The 21,481-nt window shown below is 40.7% G+C and overlaps 1 protein-coding gene and 1 non-coding gene across 18 annotated transcripts in view; one reads left to right on the top strand and one right to left on the bottom strand.

Annotated features, from left to right (window-relative positions):
* Nucleotides 1–21,481, top strand: part of LOC126336460 (uncharacterized) — a 231,731-nt gene that overhangs the window by 11,426 nt on the left and 198,824 nt on the right. For 2 of the 17 annotated variants that reach the window (XM_050000176.1, XM_050000195.1), the window contains exon 1: nt 2,700–2,713. The exons of 11 other annotated variants lie outside the window; for them this stretch is intronic. In XM_050000176.1, the coding sequence (XP_049856133.1) occupies nt 2,702–2,713 (12 nt within the window). In that variant the 5' untranslated portion in view covers nt 2,700–2,701. Of the gene's footprint in view, nt 1–2,660; nt 2,714–4,244; nt 4,396–21,481 lie in introns of those variants that run through there. 4 more of the 17 variants (XM_050000180.1, XM_050000181.1, XM_050000182.1 and 1 more) reach the window with 4 other exon arrangements.
* Trnas-cga (transfer RNA serine (anticodon CGA)) lies at nt 10,478–10,552 on the bottom strand. Its single transcript has one exon. It is a non-coding gene; the product is annotated as a tRNA-Ser (tRNA).

The raw sequence follows: 21,481 nt of genomic DNA, 5'->3' as shown, positions 1-21,481 counted from the left end.
TGTCTCCACTGTTGTTCATATTATTTATGGATCATATGATGAGAACAATAAACTGGCTGGGTGAGATTAAGATATGTGAACACACAATAAGCAGTCTCGCATATGCAGATGACTTATTTGTGATGGAAGATTCGATTGAAAGTTTGCAAAGTAATATTTCAGAGCTATATCAGAAATGTAAGGACTATGGTATGAAGATTAGCATCTCCAAAACGAAAGTAATGTCAGTGGGAAAGATTTATAAACGGATTGAGTGCCAAATAGGAGGAACAAAATTAGAACAGGTGGACGGTTTCAAGTACTTAGGATGCATATTCTCACGGGATGGCAACATAGTGAAAGAACTGGAAGCGAGGTGTAGCAAAGCTAATGCAGAGTGCGTTCAGCTACGATCAACTCTCTTCTGCAAGAAGGAAGTCAGTACCAAGACTAAGTTATCTGTGCACCGTTCAATCTTTCGACCAACTTTGTTGTATGGGAGCAAAAGCTGGGTGGATTCAGGTTACCTTAACAACGAGGTTGAGGTTACGGACCGAACGGGATAGCCTTGCCACGATTCGCGCAGTTGCTCCTGTCGGAGGTTCGAGTCCTTTCTCGAGCATGGGTGAGTGTGTTGTCCTTAGCGTAAGTTAGGTTAAATTATATTAAGTGTCGTCTAAGCCTAGGGACCGATGACCTCAGCAGTTTGCTCCCATAGAACTTACCATAAATTTCCTAAGCTACGGCACAGTCCCCAGTGCAAGTTGCCATTCTAATCCCCTCAGGGGCAACAAAAATTTAATTTTAAGTATTCCATTCAGTTACCGACATTACTAAAAAATTTAAAATGCTGCCATTTTCTCATTAAGAGCTTTAGTCTTATGGTAAACCGAGCGATGTGGCGCAGTGGTTGGCACACTGGACTCGCATTCGGGAGGATGACGGTTCGATCCCGCGTCCGGCCTTCCTGATTTAGGTTTTCCGTGATTTCCCAAAATCGCTTCAGGCGAATGGCGAGATGGTTCCTTTGACTGGGCACGGCCGACATCCTTCCCTAATCCAATGAGACCGAGTAGCTGTTTGGTCTCTTCCCCCCTATCAACCTAACCCTTATGTTAAACTTTTGAGTAGGTCAACTGTTACTATCAGAAACTGTTTATATGTCTTGAGACAGTGAAACTGACAGAGCGCAAATAAACCAGATCAGATCACATTGATATAGTATTTGAGACTGAGAGCATCCAGCGACTTCCCCCCCCCCCCCCCCTCCTCAAAGAAACAGAATGATGAAAATGAATAAAGGTAAAGTTTATTGGTCAATAAAGTTTTACTGTTACCGTAGCAAAATTGCAGTTTCAGGTATGAGATTTCAGTTTATTATTTTGTGCTACTAAGTTTACTCGCAACACATTTTGTAGATAGTAGCCACATGTACCATAGAATGCACCTGAAAAATTATATCATTCTATGACACTTTGGCAGGTGTGACTTCTACACGTAAAAGTTCTATGCCTTAAACAATCGAGGGTGAGGATTTACTGGTCTTTATTAATACTCGAGGCAAACACTTATTATTATCATTCATTCACTACTCCTACAATCTTGCTATAAAATGTAGATAATTTTAAAATAAGATTTATTTTATTTGAATTTGTTCATTACAACAGTTTCCTTTGAACGCCGGTGGCCTCAATTAACATAACAGATATCATTGTCAAAATCATCACATGAGCTGTTGCAATGAATATATACACAAAAGAAAATTAACGCCCAATATCTCATTAGTTCAACGGAATACAGCGCCTGTGCGACCTGTACCACATACAGAGTATCAAATGTAGTCGTTTATAACGAATGATATTTTAATCAACATTATTTTATTTTACCAAACTCTCGTAGTTGATTAACTACTTTACTGCCTTACGTTTTACCATATGCTATTTAAATATGATGTTCAAAATATCTTCCTAGAATATGCATGCACGCTTTATTTCTACATTTTAATGACTATATAACGTTGAAAGGAACCAGATTCGCTGAAACCTCAGGAAAGTGGATAACCAACTTACCCAACGATTTCGTACGTTAGGAGCTTATATATATTCAGCCACCCGAATAAAAGAAGTCAATATGTGTCCAACGCCCATTAAAATCCAAATATTACGTAAAATATTTTTAATGAATTCTAACACTCAAGTCCAAGTGTTTGGTAATATAACAATAATCGTTCGGCAGGTGTCATTTAATAGTTCTGAAACAACTCTAAAAATGCTTATAATGTAACTTTACATACACACGATATAACTTTCTTAGTGGAGCGTTGTTGAAAGAAGGAAATGTCTTCACAGACAAATAAATGTCTCTGGAATGCAATAGTAGTAAAATGTTTTATCTGGACAGCTGTGTTGATGCAAAGAAATATGTATCTTACAAATTTCCAGTTATTTGTAAAACCTTCTTAACCGACGTCTATGTGATTCTGGACATTTAATCTAGTTCATTACGGCGTCGAACGGACCGTGTCTCTGTAACCTCACCATCATGCTACGCAAATTGCAGTAACGCTCTGAGAAAGCGCGTCACACCTGGCTGATTGCCAACGAGGGGGGGGGGGGGGGAGGGGGGGGGGGGGAGCCGATGGAAGCTGTATATAAGCTGCAAGGAAACCTTACAGTGGCATCAGTCATTGCCTGCTCCATCTGTACCATCTCCAACAGCAGCAATGAGGATCCTGGTGAGTGGTTTCTCGATTCGAACATACTGTTCGAGAACTCCTTCTGATGATGTTAAACACGTTTACCAAGTGGCAGCTGCAGAATAAAATTTCTAAGTACCAGTACTAGAAATAGTATGATCCCTTGTTTTCTTTAGTGTATTAAAAAATAGCATTGAATGGAAATACTCTGATTCTTATCACAGTTTACTGCTAAATAACTCCCCAGCAATTTTTGGTTGTAGCTATAGTTCGTAACACCGAGAAAAAATAAGAGTCCATATCTCATCGTAGTCTGTCCGCAAGTATTTGGTAGCTGATGATGAAAAAAAAAACATGTTCTGAAGCAGCAGTAACAAGTAAAGTAAATGAGTCATAGAACTCGCATAGAAATCATGTAAGTCTTTTCGATGCATTTGATGACCGACATCGTCTTGTAAAGTTTGTTGTTTTTACAGTGCAACGCAAGGAGACATAGCAGTATTTTAAAGAAATGATTCATTTGAAGAACCACATTTCCTTATGGTAATGTATTCAGCTGACAACCTGCTCATGTTCATCACGCATCATAACCAGGAGATCGTGTTTTCACGTGAAGCGATTCAGTTTTACGTCTACATTACAATTTCTGTGTTATCAATTATAGCAACAAGCGATTGAATCCACTAATAAATAACCAAGTTTAGATTGTAATGTATCAAGAGTAGGTTTCTTTTCCATTAAATGGTATTCTTAGGGGACAAAGAGCGGGATCCTCCAATATTATTAGAGCCCCTATTTTTTACTGCCTCTTGCCTCCTTAGAAAAAAAAAATATGTACGCTGAGATATTTCCTTGTAACTGTACACGAAACTGAGGACGTTATCACGAATGAACACAGAATTTAAGTGAAAGAGGTTAAAACGATATTTTGGCGGTTCTATTGACCGTAAATGCCGTTATCGGACAGGCCATATAGGGAGTTAGATTTAACGATTTAATCTTCATTCAGGCTTGTTGGATTGGACCATGCTGTAGTAGAATATCATTATAGACTTAACTATTATAAATACTTACAAGCAAGCAATATTATTGTTTGTCTTCAACCAGTGTTGTAAACACTGTTAAATGGCAAATATTCACTGATTCTGCAGTGCTTTGTCTGCATGTGTGTTGGTGTGTGTTTGTATGTGTGTGTGTGTGTGTGTGTGTGTGTGTGTGTGTGTGTGTGTGTGTGAGAGAGAGAGAGAGAGAGAGAGAGAGAGAGAGAGAGAGAGAGAGAATTGTCAGCCATTAGTATTGCAAGTAGTGAATGTGATAGCCTGTTCATATAAAGAATAAATTGAAACATCTTGAAATGTAATAAATCTAGAAAAAATACTCAACAAGCGCAATTAGTATTACATTGAAAGGTTTTTGTTTTATGTAGCAGGAGACAATATTATTGTCAGAAGACGTTCATTATTGGAGGATTAAATTATTAGAAATTGCTACTCATTCATGTCATCAGTGCTGTAAACAATGCAAATAATTATGCACTGAAATTAATGTTCAGACCTGTTGTCATTTTCAGCTGTGCGTGTTCCTGTTTGGACTGGCTCTGGGCGAGGAGAAGCAGGTAGAGAAACGCGGAGTGGTTGGCTCCCTGGGTAGCTACGGTGTAGGCGGATATATCGACCATGGAATCGGAGCCAGCAGCTACAGCAGTGGCGGCAGCAGCGGTGGTTATGGGGGCTTCGGTGGTGGTTATGGAGGTGGCTATGGAGGTGGCATCAGCTCTGCAGTTGGAGGAGCTCAAGTGACCAACATCGCCATCACCAAGCAGGTCCCCGTGCCGTACCCAGTACCAGTGCAGCGTACTGTCCCAGTACCAGTCAGTGTTCCTGTCACGGTGCCAGTCAACAGGCCGGTACCGGTGCCCGTCCCACAGCCGTACCCTGTCCCCGTGCAGAGGCCAGTCCCAGTACCCGTGAGCGTCCCTAGCCCAGTCCCCGTACCAGTACCACAGCCCTTCGTCGTCAACCAGCCGGTACCTGTCGTCGTGGGAGGAGGAGCTGGTGTCGGCGGAGGTCTCGGAGGCGGCTACGGCGGCGGCATTGGTGGAGGCTATGTTGGGGGCTACGGAGGAGCCATAGGAGGTGGTTACAGCGGTGGCTACACAGGTGGCTACGGCGGTGGTTACGGAGGTGGCTACTCTGGGGGCATTGCCGGAGGCTATGGAGGCTACGGGAAATACGGCCACTAATATCAGAAGCTGAACCCGTCACCTTAAACAGAACGTGCCACCAGAAACTTTTTGTATATTTCTTACAATGTTTTGCAACTACATCAGAAAATAAAAAGTGTTTGTACGATACATACCTTGTTAGTCATTATGGCCTGTAAAAATAGTGCAATTGAAAATGAATTTTGATCCCTGGTTTATATTATGAATTTTCTTCATTATGAATCAATATTTGCTGTCAAAGTAAAACTGGCTACTTTTGTAACTTTATATTTGTCTTTCACAGTCAGAGTCCAATTTTCTTTCAATGGTAATAGACAGAACATATCAACACTGGTAATAGGCAAACATTTTGTCACTGGAATTCCAAAATTCTACATGGGTGTAGACTATAATCATGGTCGTTAAGAGTGTTTGCTGTTCTTTCATTTCATCGCTCGACACACATAAATCACATATTTTTAATCTACAATACTGGTAAATGGTGGAGACACAACTTATAAACGATGCTAATGCTTATGATTAGATAGTATTTATCTCATTTGCTTTAGCTTTATGTTTACTACAGTGCTGCGTCTAAATGAAGAAAATTATTCATTTCCCTGTTCGGCCTGAAACTCAAATTTCTTGATGATCATGAGCAATGAGGAAATCTTTTCTATTTAACATCTACGAGAAAAGCAAAATCGACATAACAGTCCGTCAGTTCCGTCAGTTAAGCTGAGGTCGCCAAATATGAAAGTTCAGAATAGTCAAATCAGTGGTCCAAAGTGCCATGCGGCCGCTAATTGTTCTACAGATAAATTACGTTTCTTAACCAACTTCGATTCCATTAGGAACTGCTTCAGTGTACTTCGGCCAATACACCTGTGCGAACATATGGTTACATGAACTAGCGCGAGTCTTTTGAAACATAACGAAAAGGCACGATGGCTATTTATATGCGAAATGTAGATTTGCAAAAATGATAAAACTAAATGGGATTGTGACTGACTTCTTTGTGCCTCTCCTTAATTATGTTTCTGTCACCAACATCAGACATCTTCTCAGTGTAGTTGCTATAAAAATGTACCATTATATCGGCTGCGTTTGGTACAAGCAATCTGTCATTAAACTGGTCCTGAGTTATATAAACTTTGCTGTTGGAAGAAGATTTCGTAATAGTTCATAGCTATTCAGTCACAGAACCACGCAAAATGATGTTATCATGTCGAAGTATCAGAAACATGAATGATAATAAGTACGTAAGTCAATTATACCACACTTTGATCTCCTAGATATTTCTGTGCATTTTATTCTTATATATTGTGACCTAAGAACTAAGATAAAGAACAAGGGAAAAGTTACACAGTATACACGGAAATATGACTGAGATTGATGAACGAATGAGCTGCACTGTTAAGAAAAACCATAATTAACAGAGGGAAGAATGGAAGTGCCTCACACGTTGTTTCGAGATGACTGATGTTTATCTGCAGATACCTGTAAGGCCTTAAGATAAAAATCCAGAGAAAATATGTTAGCTGGCGCTCATACTAGGAAACAGATCTACATCTAAGTCTACATAGATACTCAGCAAGGCACCGTACGGTGAATGGCGGAGCGTACCCTGCACCGCTATTAGTGGTTTCCTGTCCTGTTCGACTCGCAGAGAGAGCGAGGGAGAAACGATTATGTGAATGCCTCGATAATGAACCCTAATTTCTCGCATCTTATCTTCGTGGTCCTTACGTGCAGTATATGTTGGAGGGAGCATAATTGTGTGGCAGTCTGCTTCAGATGCCGGTTCTCTAAATTTTCTCAATAGCATTTCCCAAAACGAATGTCACTTTCCGTCCAGGGATTTCCATTTGAGTTCAAAAAGCATTACTATAAGACCTATGTGTTGTTCGAACCTACCGCTAACAAATCTAGCCCCCGTCTCTGAATTGCTTTGATGTCCTCCTTCAATCCGACTTGGTGTGGGTCCCAAACACTCGAGCACAGTTCAAGAATAGCTCGCGCCAATCTCTGTGGCCGAGCGGTCCTAGTCGCTTCTGTTCGGAACCGCACTGCTGTTGGGTTCGAATTCTGCCTCAGGTGTGGATGTGTGTGATACGCTTAGGTTAGTTAGATAAAAGAAGTACTAAGTCTAGGGGCTGATGTCACGTCCCATAGTTCTTAGAGCCATTTGAGGAATAGGTACCACGTAGGCGGTCTCCTTTACGGGTGAACACTCTTAATAAAATATTTTCATCATTTCGCGACCCTGTCAGCAAATGTATACATATTAATTTTATTTTTAATAATTAACAGCCTCAGTTAAAATGTTTACCTAGATTTACCTAGGTTTCAGTCGGGATAACCCAATCTTGTTCAGAATAAAAGTAACTACCGTTTGTCCATAGTGGACATCGTCAAGCTAAAACTACAAATCCATAAATTATCGTCAGACTGTAAAAACTTATTTGAAACCGCCTTGGCCCCACTTCTCGACCGCGATGCGGCAGCCACGAGTTCTGTACTGGAACTGACCGTAGCGTCATGAAGCCCAGCTAGGAGGACACAATACCTTGCGGCTGCACATAAACTTCGTGATAGTTACTTCTTGCCACAAGACGCGGACCTGATTCCTAATTAGTAAAGTGAAATAAAAGGTACAGCTGAGGAAGAGGGCGCATATGTTATTCTGTGCAGAACGTACTTAGATCGACTGTCTTAACATTTATGAAGTATTCGTTGATCATGGTATGAGGAAGACATCACGTGCTTACAACGTATGGCCTGTCTAGGAAAATTTTGTGCATTAGCTCAAAGTTAAATCACCTAAAATGACCTTAGGAGTGGGAAGGATAATATAAAGCCAACATCGTCATTATTATGACTAGGTCAAAAAATTTTTTGAGACGTAAACGTTAAGCACTTGCTTAGCTATGGTTACAACGCATGAACATCCTATTGACTTAGCACACAAATTGTCACGATTGAACGTACGAACAAGTCTATATCTAATCTGTAACATGCGGCAATACGGGCCATATAAAATAGATGGTCATTATTCAAGATTAGTATATTTGACCTAGAATGGTCTAGAATCAAGTCAGAAAATAATGTACGTCCTGATTGAGTTTCATGACGAGGTTACGGTTATGAGTTACAGAAAACACTGAAGTAGCGGTAATGTGGTGGCAATGGGGTACTCAATTCGCCTTCATGGAGGTTATCAATGCACATACTGTAACAACTGTGAGTAGAACACTCCAATTATAATGTGGGTCTGGTGACCACTGCCATTGAACTTAGGGAATGGCAGCGGAATTATGTTTAAGGCTAAAGTGTGACTTGGCGAACATCGCTCCAGTCAACACACTTCAAACTATTGACTTTCCTAAAATTCTCCCAGTAAACCGAAGTCGAAAGTTGACATTCCGCACCGAAGTTCTCCCATGCTCATTCCATCTCATACCGCTTTAAAAAGTTACGCCCAGATATTTAAACGACTTGAGTGCGTCAAGAGGGATTCTAGTAATACTGTATCCGAACATTACAGGTTTGATAGTCCTAATCATCCGCATTTGTCAAATTTTTCCACATTTAGGGCCAGCTGCCGTTCATCTCACAACTGGAAATTTCGTCTAAGCATATCAGAAGATAGCTCATGCGCGTAGCTAGTTAGAGAGTAAATGGAGAAGCTGCAAGGATGTAGTGGAAACATTGACTAATCTCACAGCTCTCGACACTGTAATTAGTTAGTCGTTCCACGAAAAGTGAATCAAAAGAAAAGCTTGTAATGGTTGAAAGCATTAAATCTTTCCTCTACGATACTTTATTCCTGAATAAGTTCGTCTGTTCTTTCGTCATTACTTTGGATCTTCGGTCATATGGTCATTTTCAAGTGATACACTTTGAGATGGTTTGGGATGCCAGGACAATTGAACAGTTGGTAACACCAATTACTGGCGAGAAGCAGCTATCGATCTAAACCTAGAAGAAAGAAGCAAAGCTACAGTCCGTCTGATTATTGCAACAGATTTTTCGCTTTTGAAGTAGCATATTTATAGAAGTGTATCTTCCTCTATCAACATACCTTACACCATAGAATTTGATTGCCACGACATGTACTGTAATGGAAAAGTACAAGAAATACTCTGCTACTGGGCCACACATTAATGATGCTGCTTTTTCATCACTCCAGCCATGTCACAATCCAGTTTTCTCAGTATTTCAATACACCACTTCTTTCGACATGGATTCTTCGACACGAGTCTCTTAAAGTTCATACTACATCATTACTAATTTGTGAGCGGAGTCTATTGTTACTTCTGGGTTCGGACTAACAATTCAGTGTCTAACTTCGGAATCTCTGTCTGGGCATGACGTAATGCTGAAATGTCATCGTGTCTCCAGGCCTTTCCCACGTATACCTGCCCCTCATGTAATTTCTGAACAGTGTATTCACTGCTTCTAGCTGAAATATACTGCAAAACTTAATTAGACTTGATACCTAACGGGCTTCTACATCACTTTTTTTTTTAACATTAGCAACATCATGTGACCTAGGTCAGTGCCATACACATAACTTTTTACGTATCGTAGTTGAAAGTGCAAGCAAAATGCTGCGTCTTCTTCGCATCATAGTTTCGTAATTTATTATATTTTCCAAGGACGAGTGAAGCAATGTTTCTCTGAAGATATTACAATACGACGTGAAATTTGCCTAAGATTTTCATCCTTTTGGTGACTGCATTTATACATTGTTCGTTGCTATGTTGTCAATTACCGCGTCGCAACTGGCAATAATCTTTAAGACTGGAAATTATTATTAATTATTTAAATTAATGTTTCCCCTAGCAGTTATGGTTCTTCCCATGTTAATTGCTAATGTATAACCGTCGTACTTACTATGATACATGGTATTATGAATCCACTTAGTTGAAATTGTATTAAATATTCTTGCACCAATCCTGTTGATGGAAAATTCGCAAAAGCAGAGATGTCTTATCTTCTGCTGTCGTATTTTGATTTTGACTTTAATTTCCAGCCAGTAATGATTTAATGAGTATATTGTCATTAGCTACTTAGTGAAAAGGTCTTCAGCAATAACTTAATATATAAGCGCTGAATAAGTTTTTACACTTCGCAAAGATTTATTCTTTATTCGACATATACACACTACTCGCCGAAAATAATAACGTAACCTTAAATAACATGTGTTTGTCGTAGCTGATGACGATCTAAACATAACTGATAACATAAATTTGCATGCAATGACGTCAAGGCTCCGTGGGGTTCACGAAACAAACACAAAAAACATTCATACTTTTTAGCTTTTGCTAAATACATTTAACATGATAAAACGTACCGTACCATGTGTTTTGTGGACGGCAAAATTTGTAGCGAAGCAGCTTCGAAGGTGAAACACTACAGCGTCACAAACCACGTTCTCTTTAGCAGTGATGTCATTATGATAAGGTAATAAAACATACCCTCCGCATCTATGACGACATCCATAGACTAAGAAGAAGAACCTCATTCCAAAATGAGGTTTTCACTCTGCAGTGGAGTGCGCACTCATATGAAACTTCCTGGCAGATTAAAAGTTTCTGCCGGACCGAGACTCGAACTCGAGACCTTTGCCTTTCGAGGGCAAGTGCTCTACCAACTGAGCTATCCAATCACGACTCACACATCGTCTTCACACCTTTACTTCTGTCAGGAAGTTTCATATCAGCGCACACTTCCGCTGCAGAGTGAAAATCTCATTCTGTAAACATTCCCCAGGAGGTGGCTAAGCCATCGCTGCAATATCCTTTCTTTGAGGAGTGCTAGTTCTGCAAGCTTCGGAGGCGAGGTTCTGTAAAGTTTTTGAGGTAGGAGACGAGGTACTGGCAGAAGTAATGCTGTGAGGACGTGGCGTAAATCGTGTTTGGATGGTCAGTTGGTAGAGCACTTGCCCGCGAAAAGCAAAGGTCACGAGTTCGAGTCTCGGTCCGGCACATAGTTTTAATCTGGCTGGAAGTTTCAAGAACATCATTTTTTGGAACATCAGTGTCAATTAAAATGAGTAATCCCAGTGTAGTATTTTTATCAGTGACTATAAAGAAACAGCCAATTACGTTCCTCCCAGAGCCACCATCTTGGCCGTGCTGAAAAGTATGTGAACGATCTGAATTTGTTTTTGTGAGGTACAAAGGTACAACCTATTTATCAAAACAACTTTTAAGATACAACTCGCAGTACTGCACTTGATGAAAAACACAATGCTACTTAAAATTTAATATTTCTGAATGTAGATTGTTGTATGATTCGTATCAAGTATGTCAATGGTATCTCCATCTCAAAGATACGTGATGGGTGTTGTCATTTTATGCTGAGAAAATATTCTTGTTGATTCATAGAACGAACTGTATACTGTCATCACTTGTTATTTCAACTTCGGAAGTACCACTTTAGGAGGTGGGGTTGGTTGTGAGCCGGGGGAGAGAGAGCAGAGATAAATGTTGTACATCAGGTCCTGCAGTAGAAAATATAATCGATGTTATTAGTGGGCCAATGTTTCTTTTTAATTGCATCTTAACTGAACGTACTCCAGGTTATGTACAAAATGAAGATTCAAGGAATGCTGCAGCATTGGCCAATTGGAACTATGGTGTGAAGGCAGTCTAAATCGTTCGCAGACCGTTTTTCCAACAATGAACTACTTAGTAACAAGAAAAGCTAATCAAAGTACTTCATGTAATACATACACTTAACCACAACATAGCTGAATTACAAGCGATTTCAGAAAATGTGGACGAAGGTGTTTTTAAGAAATCTTTAACGCAATTCATAGCATATACTGCATATTTTCGCAATACACATGGGAAACTACATAATAAGAATTGCTTACATTCATCCAACGCCTACAAAGACATCGGTGGTGGAAAAACGCAGAAAACAAAAATTGTCGAAGATAATGGTGCAACAAGATGGAGGTATCAGCTTAAAACACCTGACACTTCAGTTTCCTTGAAGAGGTGATTCGAGAGGTATGCTCTTCAACCTACCCATTTCTCAACAGATACAGAGACTGGGACAGCTGTTCCGAAAGGAGAAAAAGACAGACCAAGATGAGGATGACGAAGACGTTAAAGTCAAAGAAGAAAATGTATTTATGAGACCGTAAAACTGGTGATATTGGAGAAGAAGTAGAAGAGATGATTATGATGAGTAAGTTGATGATGATGAGGAGGAGATGGTGGAGGAGGAGGATGATTACAATGAGGAAGATGATGATAATGATGAGGATAACGAGGTTGTGGAAAAAAGTAAAGAAGTAGAGGATGATTAGGTTGAAGAAGATGAAGTTCCCGTCTCAAAGATGGTCTCCAATGAATCGGCAGCAGATGCCGACTATGTCCAATACGATGGATTGATACAGTGATTAGTTTTCTTATTACCTTCTCAAGTGGTAGGCAGTAAGTCACATTAAGTGAAATAGTGTCAACTAAGGAGGAGCTTCTGGAAGCAGCGATTACTTTAAAATTTAAAATGGCTGCATAAAATAACGTGAAAAATTCACTTACAGAACGGTAAGTTGCATATGTGAATTTTACTCTCACCTGGAGAAATGGAGTGCTTATATAAATAAGATGAACTTACTCCATTGAGTTGGATTCCTGTCGAGTAGCTAATTGAAGCAATGCTGGTAAGGTGATGTCTCAGCTGCTCCGCCTTCCCAAATGTTTTTCTTTGACAATTACTGGTTGATTTATCAGCAAAAATTCTGATCATACTGTTGTGCTAAATGCATTCCAAACATGACAAGACGTATAGATAAATAGTGAACTAGCTGAAACTACCTTTTGTGGGTGTAAGATGGCGTTAGTGGCCACGTCGTTGGAATGATATTGTTTACTTTGGTAATTCTGATCGACAAATTCACTTAGTGTAGTAGTGTTCAAGCGTGTTTTTTTAGCGTCATAGAACCAATTACTTCTCGTAATCTGATGAATATAATGCTTGGTACAACGATAGGACCATCCTAATCTAGTAATCTGTAATTTATTTAAGTAATTACAAAAAGATAACCTCATGTATTTTAATTTTAAAAAATGCACGCAATTCAGATGCTGAAATATTTGATTTGAAGGTCGATTCTGCAAGCAAAGTGTGTTGTGGATATCAGTATTTTCGTCATCAATAAGTCCTGCTCCACATCTACTTTATCAGTAATGCAAATATACAAGCCATGTGTGTTTAAAAAAAACCTAAGACAAAAATTAATTAACGATAGTGGCGCGTCATCTGTTTTGTGCCCGAATTCTTGCTTACTGTATTTTGACAAATAACATAATATTATTTCCGTATAAAGGTTGAATTTTTCTTACGATCTTAGCTTGCATATTACAAACGACCTGCATATGTTCCGTACTTAATACAGGAGACTAATTTCACTTTGGTGCAAAGATTTTACCTTCTAGATATCATAGTATGCTAGCCTTTCTTTGGTAATTTAATATTTTTCCCGTGGTAACCACCCTCATGGCAGTCCTTTCCTGAAGATCCGAATGGAGAAACAATTCGAAATCCTTTTGCAGTTGAGAAATCACCGTGACACTGTAAGCCACAAGTACTGTCGATACCTATTGAGTGTCTTCAATCCAATGAATTCCATTGCTTTCTGCAAAATCATGGCATTTATCATTGCTGGTTCTGTCTTTTAGGGAAATTGTACCACCCAAAGAGCAAGAAGTTGCCCTTAAACACTGTCCGTTCCTCAGGGTTCTTTGTAAATGTTATTGGTAGGATGTGGAGTCACGTCTTGTAATAAAAGACTTTAGCCTGAGACAAAGAAGAATTGGATTTCGAGCAGATGACCACAAGGTAGCACATTACAGGTTAACGTGGATGAGGTGTAAATGCTAATCTACATTGGTTCTACACATTTCACAACCGGATAATGACAGACGGACTCACAAAGCCGTATGCAATAAACTGCCGTACACGTACACATCGTAGATAATAATTATTTATACAAAGCAGCAGCATGAATTCGATTAAAAGCAGTAGGGTGAAGCACTCATGACTAAAAGGCACTGTACTCACTAATGGAGGTACATTCTCAGTTACGTGATCGGGTCGAAGAATTTTAGAATGATGGAATACAGTATGTTTTAAAGGGTGTCGTAGCAAAAAAAAAAAAAAAAAAAAATGTGATCGCCAATATTTTCATTACAAATACACGATTTATCACATAAAGTCCGCAATACTCTCAGATTTTCTGATCAAGATTTTCGTTTATGGTTAATATTAGTGAAATGTGGGACTGATACGACGGTATATCAACACTATGAAATGAACGTCAGCTCTTTTTAAATACGGAGGAATGCATGATTTGTGTCTTAGCAATATTCTTGTCTAGTTCGGGATCTGCTGAACTAAAGATCTGGCAGATATATTTTATTTAACATTGTGGCCAGATGCCTACTCAGTCTCCGCAGTTGTCAGTTGTAGTGTTTTTGTGGAGTTTGTAAATAAACCAGCAGTCCTTTTTCTGTGAAAAAAAGGGAGGAAAGTCGTGCGCGCCACCCATCAGTGAATTGTATAAACTTTGTTCTGTGCGACAGTATTTTAGCTCTTTGTGTATCGTATTTTCTGAGACGAAAATTAGGGACCAGACAAGTATTTATCTAAACGAGTGTGGGATCGCCAATACACGAGGCACGATCGTTTATCCGCCGCGCGGGTAACAACGAGGTTTCACTCACCCTTACCCCGCAAGGTAGCGTGCTGTGCGTAACGCTATACGAGCTAGTCGAATACACGCAAGATAATGTTCATAAAAGAGAAAGAAACGCGTAGCACTTTATTACAGAATTAGTAGAAAAGTCTGACATTTTCACATCAAACAAACCTACATTTGGTTCATGGTGTGGGTTCCTGGTATCATGTCCTAGTTCATGAACCACGGCAAGGTATGAGTGGCCAAGTAAGTGGTCCCGACAGTCGGGATACCAGTTACTTTGGAATAAGGCTGGGCATCTCGGACATATTCTGAGTCGTGGTCACCTTTGTGCTCATACGCATAGACTACCAAATCCACGGGTTAATCCCTCAGCCGTTACGGGTAAAACCCAATGGGACTCGGGGCAACTGTGGCTAGCAATGTGCTTCCCCGATACTTTAAATATGATGCTGGCAGCAATCAGAGCAAAATGCCTCGGACCATTTGAAGTGACTGAGTCCCACCTCTAACTGACACACCAGGGACTCCTAAGATACGACTTGGCAAACAAATGGTAATGAGATGGGGAGCTATTAATATCAGTGGGGGTCACTCTGGGAAGAAGGTAGAGCTGGCAGAGGCCGCAAGTAAGATGTGGCTGGACGTTTTAGCTGTTAGTGACATTCGGGTAAGGGTTGAGGAAGAAGAGGAAGTGGGAGAATACAAGGTCTACCTGTCAGGAGTCAAAGCAGGAATAGCACAATGGGGTGTAGGGCTTTACATCAGGAGAGAAATGGAACCCAGCGTAGTTGCAATAAGGTATGTGAACGAACGACTGATGTGGATAGATTTGACAGTGTCTAGCAACAAAATTAGAATTGTGTCAGTATATTCTCATTGTGAAGGGACAGATCAAGATAAGATGGATAGTTTTTATGAGGCACTCAGTGATGTAGTTGTTAGAGTAAAGGACAAGGGCAGTGTTCTGCTCATGGGTGATTTTAATGCCAGGATTGGAAATTGAACAGAAGAGTATGAAAAGGTTATGGGTAAATTTAGAGAGGGTATGGAGGCGAACAGGAACAGAAAACAACTCTTAGATTTCTGAGCCAGTATGGGCTTAGTAATCACAAACTCCGTTTTTATACATAAGAACATTCACTCGTGTACTTGGGAAGGCAGGGGAACCAGATCTGTCATTGACTATATAATAACAGATCAGGAATTCAGGAAGGGTGTTAGGGACACACGTGAATTCAGGGGATTCTTTGATGACACTGATCATTATTTAATCTGCAGTGAAATTGGGATTGTGAGGCCGAAAGTGTAGGAGGTCAAGTCCATATGATGTAGGAGGATAAGAGTGGAGAAACTTCAGGATAAGGAAATCAGGCACAAGTATATAACAGCGATCTCAGAAAGGTACCAGTTAGTTGAATGTAGTCAATTACAGTCGCTGGAGAAGGAATGAACAAGGTACAGGGACACAGCACTAGAAGTGGCTAAAGAATGTCTTGGAACAGTAGTGTGTAAAAGTAGGATGAAGAAAACAGCTTGGTGGAATGCCACAGTCAAGGCAGCCTGTAAAAGGAAAAAGAAGGTGTATCAAAAATGGCTACATACTAGAACTCAGGTAGACAGAGAAAGTTATGTTGAAGAAAGAAACAAAGCCAAACAGATAATTGCAGATCCAAGAAGAAATATTGGGAAGGCTTTGGAAACAGGTTGGAGACTATGGGTCAAGCTGCTGGAAAACCATTCTGGAGTGTAATTAGCAATCTTCGAAAGGGAGGTAAGAAGGAAATGACAATTATTTTGGACAGGTCAGGAAAACTGCTGGTGAATCCTGTGGAAGCCTTGGTGGAATGGGATAGGAATGATGGTGGAATTAGGATCACATTTGAGGATGTTTAGAAAATGGTCAATAGATTGCAGTGCAACAAAGCAGCTGGGGTGGAATGAAATTAAGGCGGAACTCATCAGACACAGTGGAATGTCAGGTCTTAAATGGCTACACAGGATAATTGAAATGGCCTGGGAGTCGGGACAGGTTGTAACTACTACAGAGGTATCTCTTTAATTAGTGTTGTGGGTAAAATCTTCTCAGGTATAGTTGAAAGGAAAGTGCGAGTATTAGTTGAGGACCAATTGGATGAAAATCAGTGTGGGATTAGGCCTCTTAGAGGTTGTCAGGTTCAGATATTTAGCTTACGGCAAATAATGGAGAAGTCTTATGAGTGGAACAGGGAATTGTATCTATGCTTTATAGATCTAGAAAAGGCATATGACCGGGTTCCTAGGAGGAAGTTATTATCTGTTCTACGAGATTGTGGAATAGGGGTAAGACAAGGCTGCGACCTGTCTCCACTGTTGTTCATATTATTTGTGGATCATATGTTGAAAACAGTAGACTGGCTGGGTGAGATTAAGATATGTGAACACAAAATAAGCAGTCTCGCATATGCAGATGACTTAGTTGTGATGGCAGATTTGATTGAAAGTTTGCAAAGTAATATTTCAGAGCTATATCAGAAATGTAAGGGCTATGGTATGAAGATTAGCATCTCCAAAACGAAAGTAATGTCATTGGGAAAGATTTATAAACGGATTGAGTGCCAAATACGGGGAACAAAATTAGAACAGGTGGACGGTTTCATGTACTTAGGATGCATATTCTCACAGAATGGCAACATAGTGAAAGAACTGGAAGCGAGGTAAAGCAAAGCTAATGCAGTGAGCGTTCAGCTACGATCTACTCTCTTCCGCAAGAAGGAAGTCAGTGCCAAGACTAAGTTATCTGTGCACCGTTCAATCTTTCGACCAACTTTGTTGTATGGGAGCGAAAGCTGGGTGGATTCAGGTTACCTTATCAACGAGGTTGAGGTTAGGGATATGAAAGTAGCTAGGATGATTGCACGTACTAGTAGATGGGAACAATGGCAGGAGGGTGTTCACAATGAGGAAATCAAAGAAAAACTGGGAATGAACTCCATAGATGTAGCAATCAGGGCGAACAGGCTTAGATGGTGGGGTCATGTTACACGCATGGGAGAAGCAAGGTTACCCAAGAGACTCATGGGTTCAGCAGTAGAGGGTAGGGGGAGTCAGGGCAGACCAAGGAGAAGGTACCTGGATTCGGTTAAGAATGATTTTGAAGTAATGGGCTTAACATCAGACGAGGCACCAATGTTAGCACTGAATAGGGGATGATGGAGGAATTTTATAAGGGGGGTATGCTCCAGACTGAACGCTAAAAGGCATAATCAGTCTTAAATGATGATGATGATGATGTACAACCTGCATCTACAGCCACATGCACTATGTGATCAAAAGTATCCCCCCTCCCGAAAGCATACTTTTTCATACTAAGTCCATTGGGCTGCCTCCTACTCCCAGGTACCCCATATCAGTGACCTCAGTAGTCATTAGACATCGTGAGAGAACAGAATGGGGCGCTGTCCGTACTTCGAACGTGCTCAGATGATTGGGTGGGACTTGTGTCATACGTCTGTACGCGAGATTTCCATATTCCATAGGTCTACTGTTTCCGATGTGATAGTGAAATGCAAACGTGAAGGGTCACGTACAGCACAAATGCGTACAGTTCGATCTCGTCGTTGACTGACAGAGTTCGCCCACAGTTGAAGAAGGTCGTAATGTGTAACAAGCAGATATCTACCCGGATCACACAAGAATTCCAAACTGCATCAGGATCCACTATAAGTACTATGGAGGTTAGGCAGAAGGTGAGAAAACTAGGATTTCATGGTGGAGCGGTTGCTCATAAGCTACACATCGCGCCGGTAAATAACAAACGACACCTTGCTTGGTGTAAGAAGCGTAAACATTGGACAATTGAACAGTTTAAAAACGTTGTGTGGAGAGACGAATCATGATACACAATGTGGCGATTCGATGACAGGATGTACGTATGGCGGTGTACGTTATCTTCCAACGTGTGTAGTGCCAACAGAAAAATTCGGAAGTGGTGGTATTATGGTAAGGTCTTGTTTTTCATGGAGGGGGCTTGCACCCCTTGTTGTTTTGCGTGGCACAGGCCTCCTCTGACGTTTTAAGCACCTTCTTGCTTTCCACTGTTGAAGAGCAATTTTGTGATGGCGATTGCACGGCCTGTGGCGGAGTGGTTACGCGACAATAACATCCCTGTGATGGACTGGTCTGCACAGAGCCCTGACCTGAATCCTACAGACCACCTTTGGGATGTTTTGGAACCCCAATTTCGTGCCAGGTCTCACCGACCGACATCGATACCTCTTCTCAGTGCAGCATTGCGCGAAGAATGGGCTGCCATTCTCCAAGAAACCTTCCAGCACCTGATTGAACGTATGCGTAAGAGTGATGAAGCTGTCATCAAGGCTAAGGGTGGGCCAACACCATATTGAATTCCAACATTACCAATGGAGGGCACCACGAACTTCTAAGTCATTTTCAGCCAGGTGTCCGGATACTTTTGATCACATAGTGGATATACTATGCAAGTCGCTGAATAGTGAGTAGCGGGGTATACTTTGTACCTCTTTTAACCATTTCCTTTTGCTTGTCTATTCGTAAACAGAGCGAGGAAAGAAAAAACGACTGACTACATGCCTGTGAACGAGCTCTTATTTATATCATTTTAACTTGGTGGTCGTTACGGAAACGTAAGATGGCGACAGTGTCTCTCTATGCAGGCACTCTCAAATGCCGGTTACGTAAATTTTCTCAGTAGTGCCCCACAAAAAGAAGGTTGACTTCAGGGATTTTCACATCAGTTCACGAAGCATCTCCGTAATACCCACGTACTGACCCAACTAGCCGTGACAAATATGTCAGCCCGCGTCTGCTTGGCTTCGATGTCTTCCTTTAATCCTCCACGCTGGGGATCCCATAGTCTCGGGTAGAGCTGAAGGACGGATCACTCCAGTGCTCTAAACACGGTTTCCTTTGCAGATGATCCATATGTAAGTAGGCTGTTTAGGTTTTCTTATTGGTAACGCCACATAGTGCTCTGTATGAAAAATCACTGGCTGTGCTGTGAGCAGTCTGTCGCTAGTTTGCATACTTTCCTAAAATTCTCAAAATATACCGAAGTCTACCGTTCGCCCTTCCTACTACAATCTTCAAGTGCTCGTTTCATCTGATATTGCTTTATAACGTTACGGCTGGATTACTATGTCAAACAGCGCCGTATACAAACATTTCGATACGTTTTCCCTATTCATCTGCGGCAACTTTGATTTTTCTACATTTAGAGCAAGCTGTCATTCATCACATCAACTACTGTCTGAGTCATCTTTTATCCCCATACAATCACCTAACGACGACACCTTCCACATACATCATCAGCAAACAGCGGCCGCATGTTGTAGCAGCTTGGTCTTAGGCGTCTTGCCACGGTTTGCGCGGTTCCCCCGGTCCGAGGTTAACGTTCTCCCTGGGGCAGGGGTATTTGTGTTGTCTTTAGCGTAAGTTAGGTTAACTTAGATTAAGTAGGGTGTAACCTTAGGGACCGATGACCTCAGCAGTTTGGTCCCACTGAACTTATCATAAATTTCCAAATTTCCAGCAAACCGTATACTCTGCCTTCGCTAACGGTCTGCGGCGGTTCATCGTGTCAAGAGCCTTGTGGAAATCTAGGAGTATCGAATCCATGGTTCGGAGAATATCACGTGGGGAAAGAGCAAGTTGAATTTTGCGCGTGTGATGCTTTCTCAATCCATCCTGGCTTGTGGGCAGATGCTTTCCCGTCTCATGGAAATTCGGACTAAGAATATGTTCGAGATTTATGTAGAAAACCGGTGTTAAGGTTTGCGGATTCGTCCTTTTACACCCTTTATACAGAAGTCGCCTGCCATTTTCTCTAGCCACTTTGTAAACTCGCCATTGTATTCGTTTCTGTACAAAATTTATCCCAACTTTACCTCCCACTCTAAAAAAGTATATGTATTACCAAAACCATGTCCCACGAACTGTTGTCCAACTAAACTTATATGCTAACCTCTGTCTAAACAGAATCTTGTGTGAACTGAACTCTTAACAGATCTGAATGCAATTTATCGTATATTAAACGTGCGACTGAAGTATATTTATTTTCTGGCCCTAATCAAAATTTTCACTTACCACCATTCTTGACAACATTGTTGCAGATTTCTCGAAAATACGACAGCAAACAGCAAGTAGGCAGAGCGGCTAAGCTAGATTTCTATTTGAAAATAAAATTTCCAAATAGTGTTCAAAATGTGAAATGTGATAATGCGTAACGATAAACAGTGGACTGAGGAGAGTAAGTATTTCTATGAAATGGTATATCAAGACAACGATTTTTAAAATGAAGTATATATTCAAAAAGACAGAGTAAAACTTAGCGTGATCTTCACACGTAATATAGGTCTCAGCTATGGCTATGGCTAACAGAGTGAACAATGATTTAAAAAGGGTACAATATTAATAGAGAATTTCTATAAGAATCAAACAGCGTAATCAGTTAACACGTTAATGCATGACTCATGGAAGTGAGGTGGTATTTCTCTCAGCTCTGAGCAAATGAACTAAGTCAACTAGCTGGCAATTATCATTCTGACAAACTAACTGCGCAGTGCTGTGGCCTTATCTCAAGCTTCTTCTGCTCGAGAAATAATAACGTTATTCAAAATTTACATTCTCCTCGCTCTCTAATATTTACGTCGTATTCATCTTTGCTCTCCTTTACAATCAATTTCCTTTATTTAACAGACACAATTACAACTCCACACAGCACCACTAAATACGTCCATCACCCTACCACACTTCAACTAAGAATGTATCAGGCTGAGCAGAGGCAAAAGCTCCGCCACGACAAGACCAAAGATTGTTTAACAGTAACGTAACTTACCCTCTCTCTGACGTGCACATAGATAACGTG

Source organism: Schistocerca gregaria, chromosome 2 (assembly GCF_023897955.1).
Source record: "Schistocerca gregaria isolate iqSchGreg1 chromosome 2, iqSchGreg1.2, whole genome shotgun sequence".
Classification (NCBI taxonomy): domain Eukaryota; kingdom Metazoa; phylum Arthropoda; class Insecta; order Orthoptera; family Acrididae; genus Schistocerca; species Schistocerca gregaria.
This window is presented reverse-complemented; position numbering and strand designations above follow the sequence as displayed.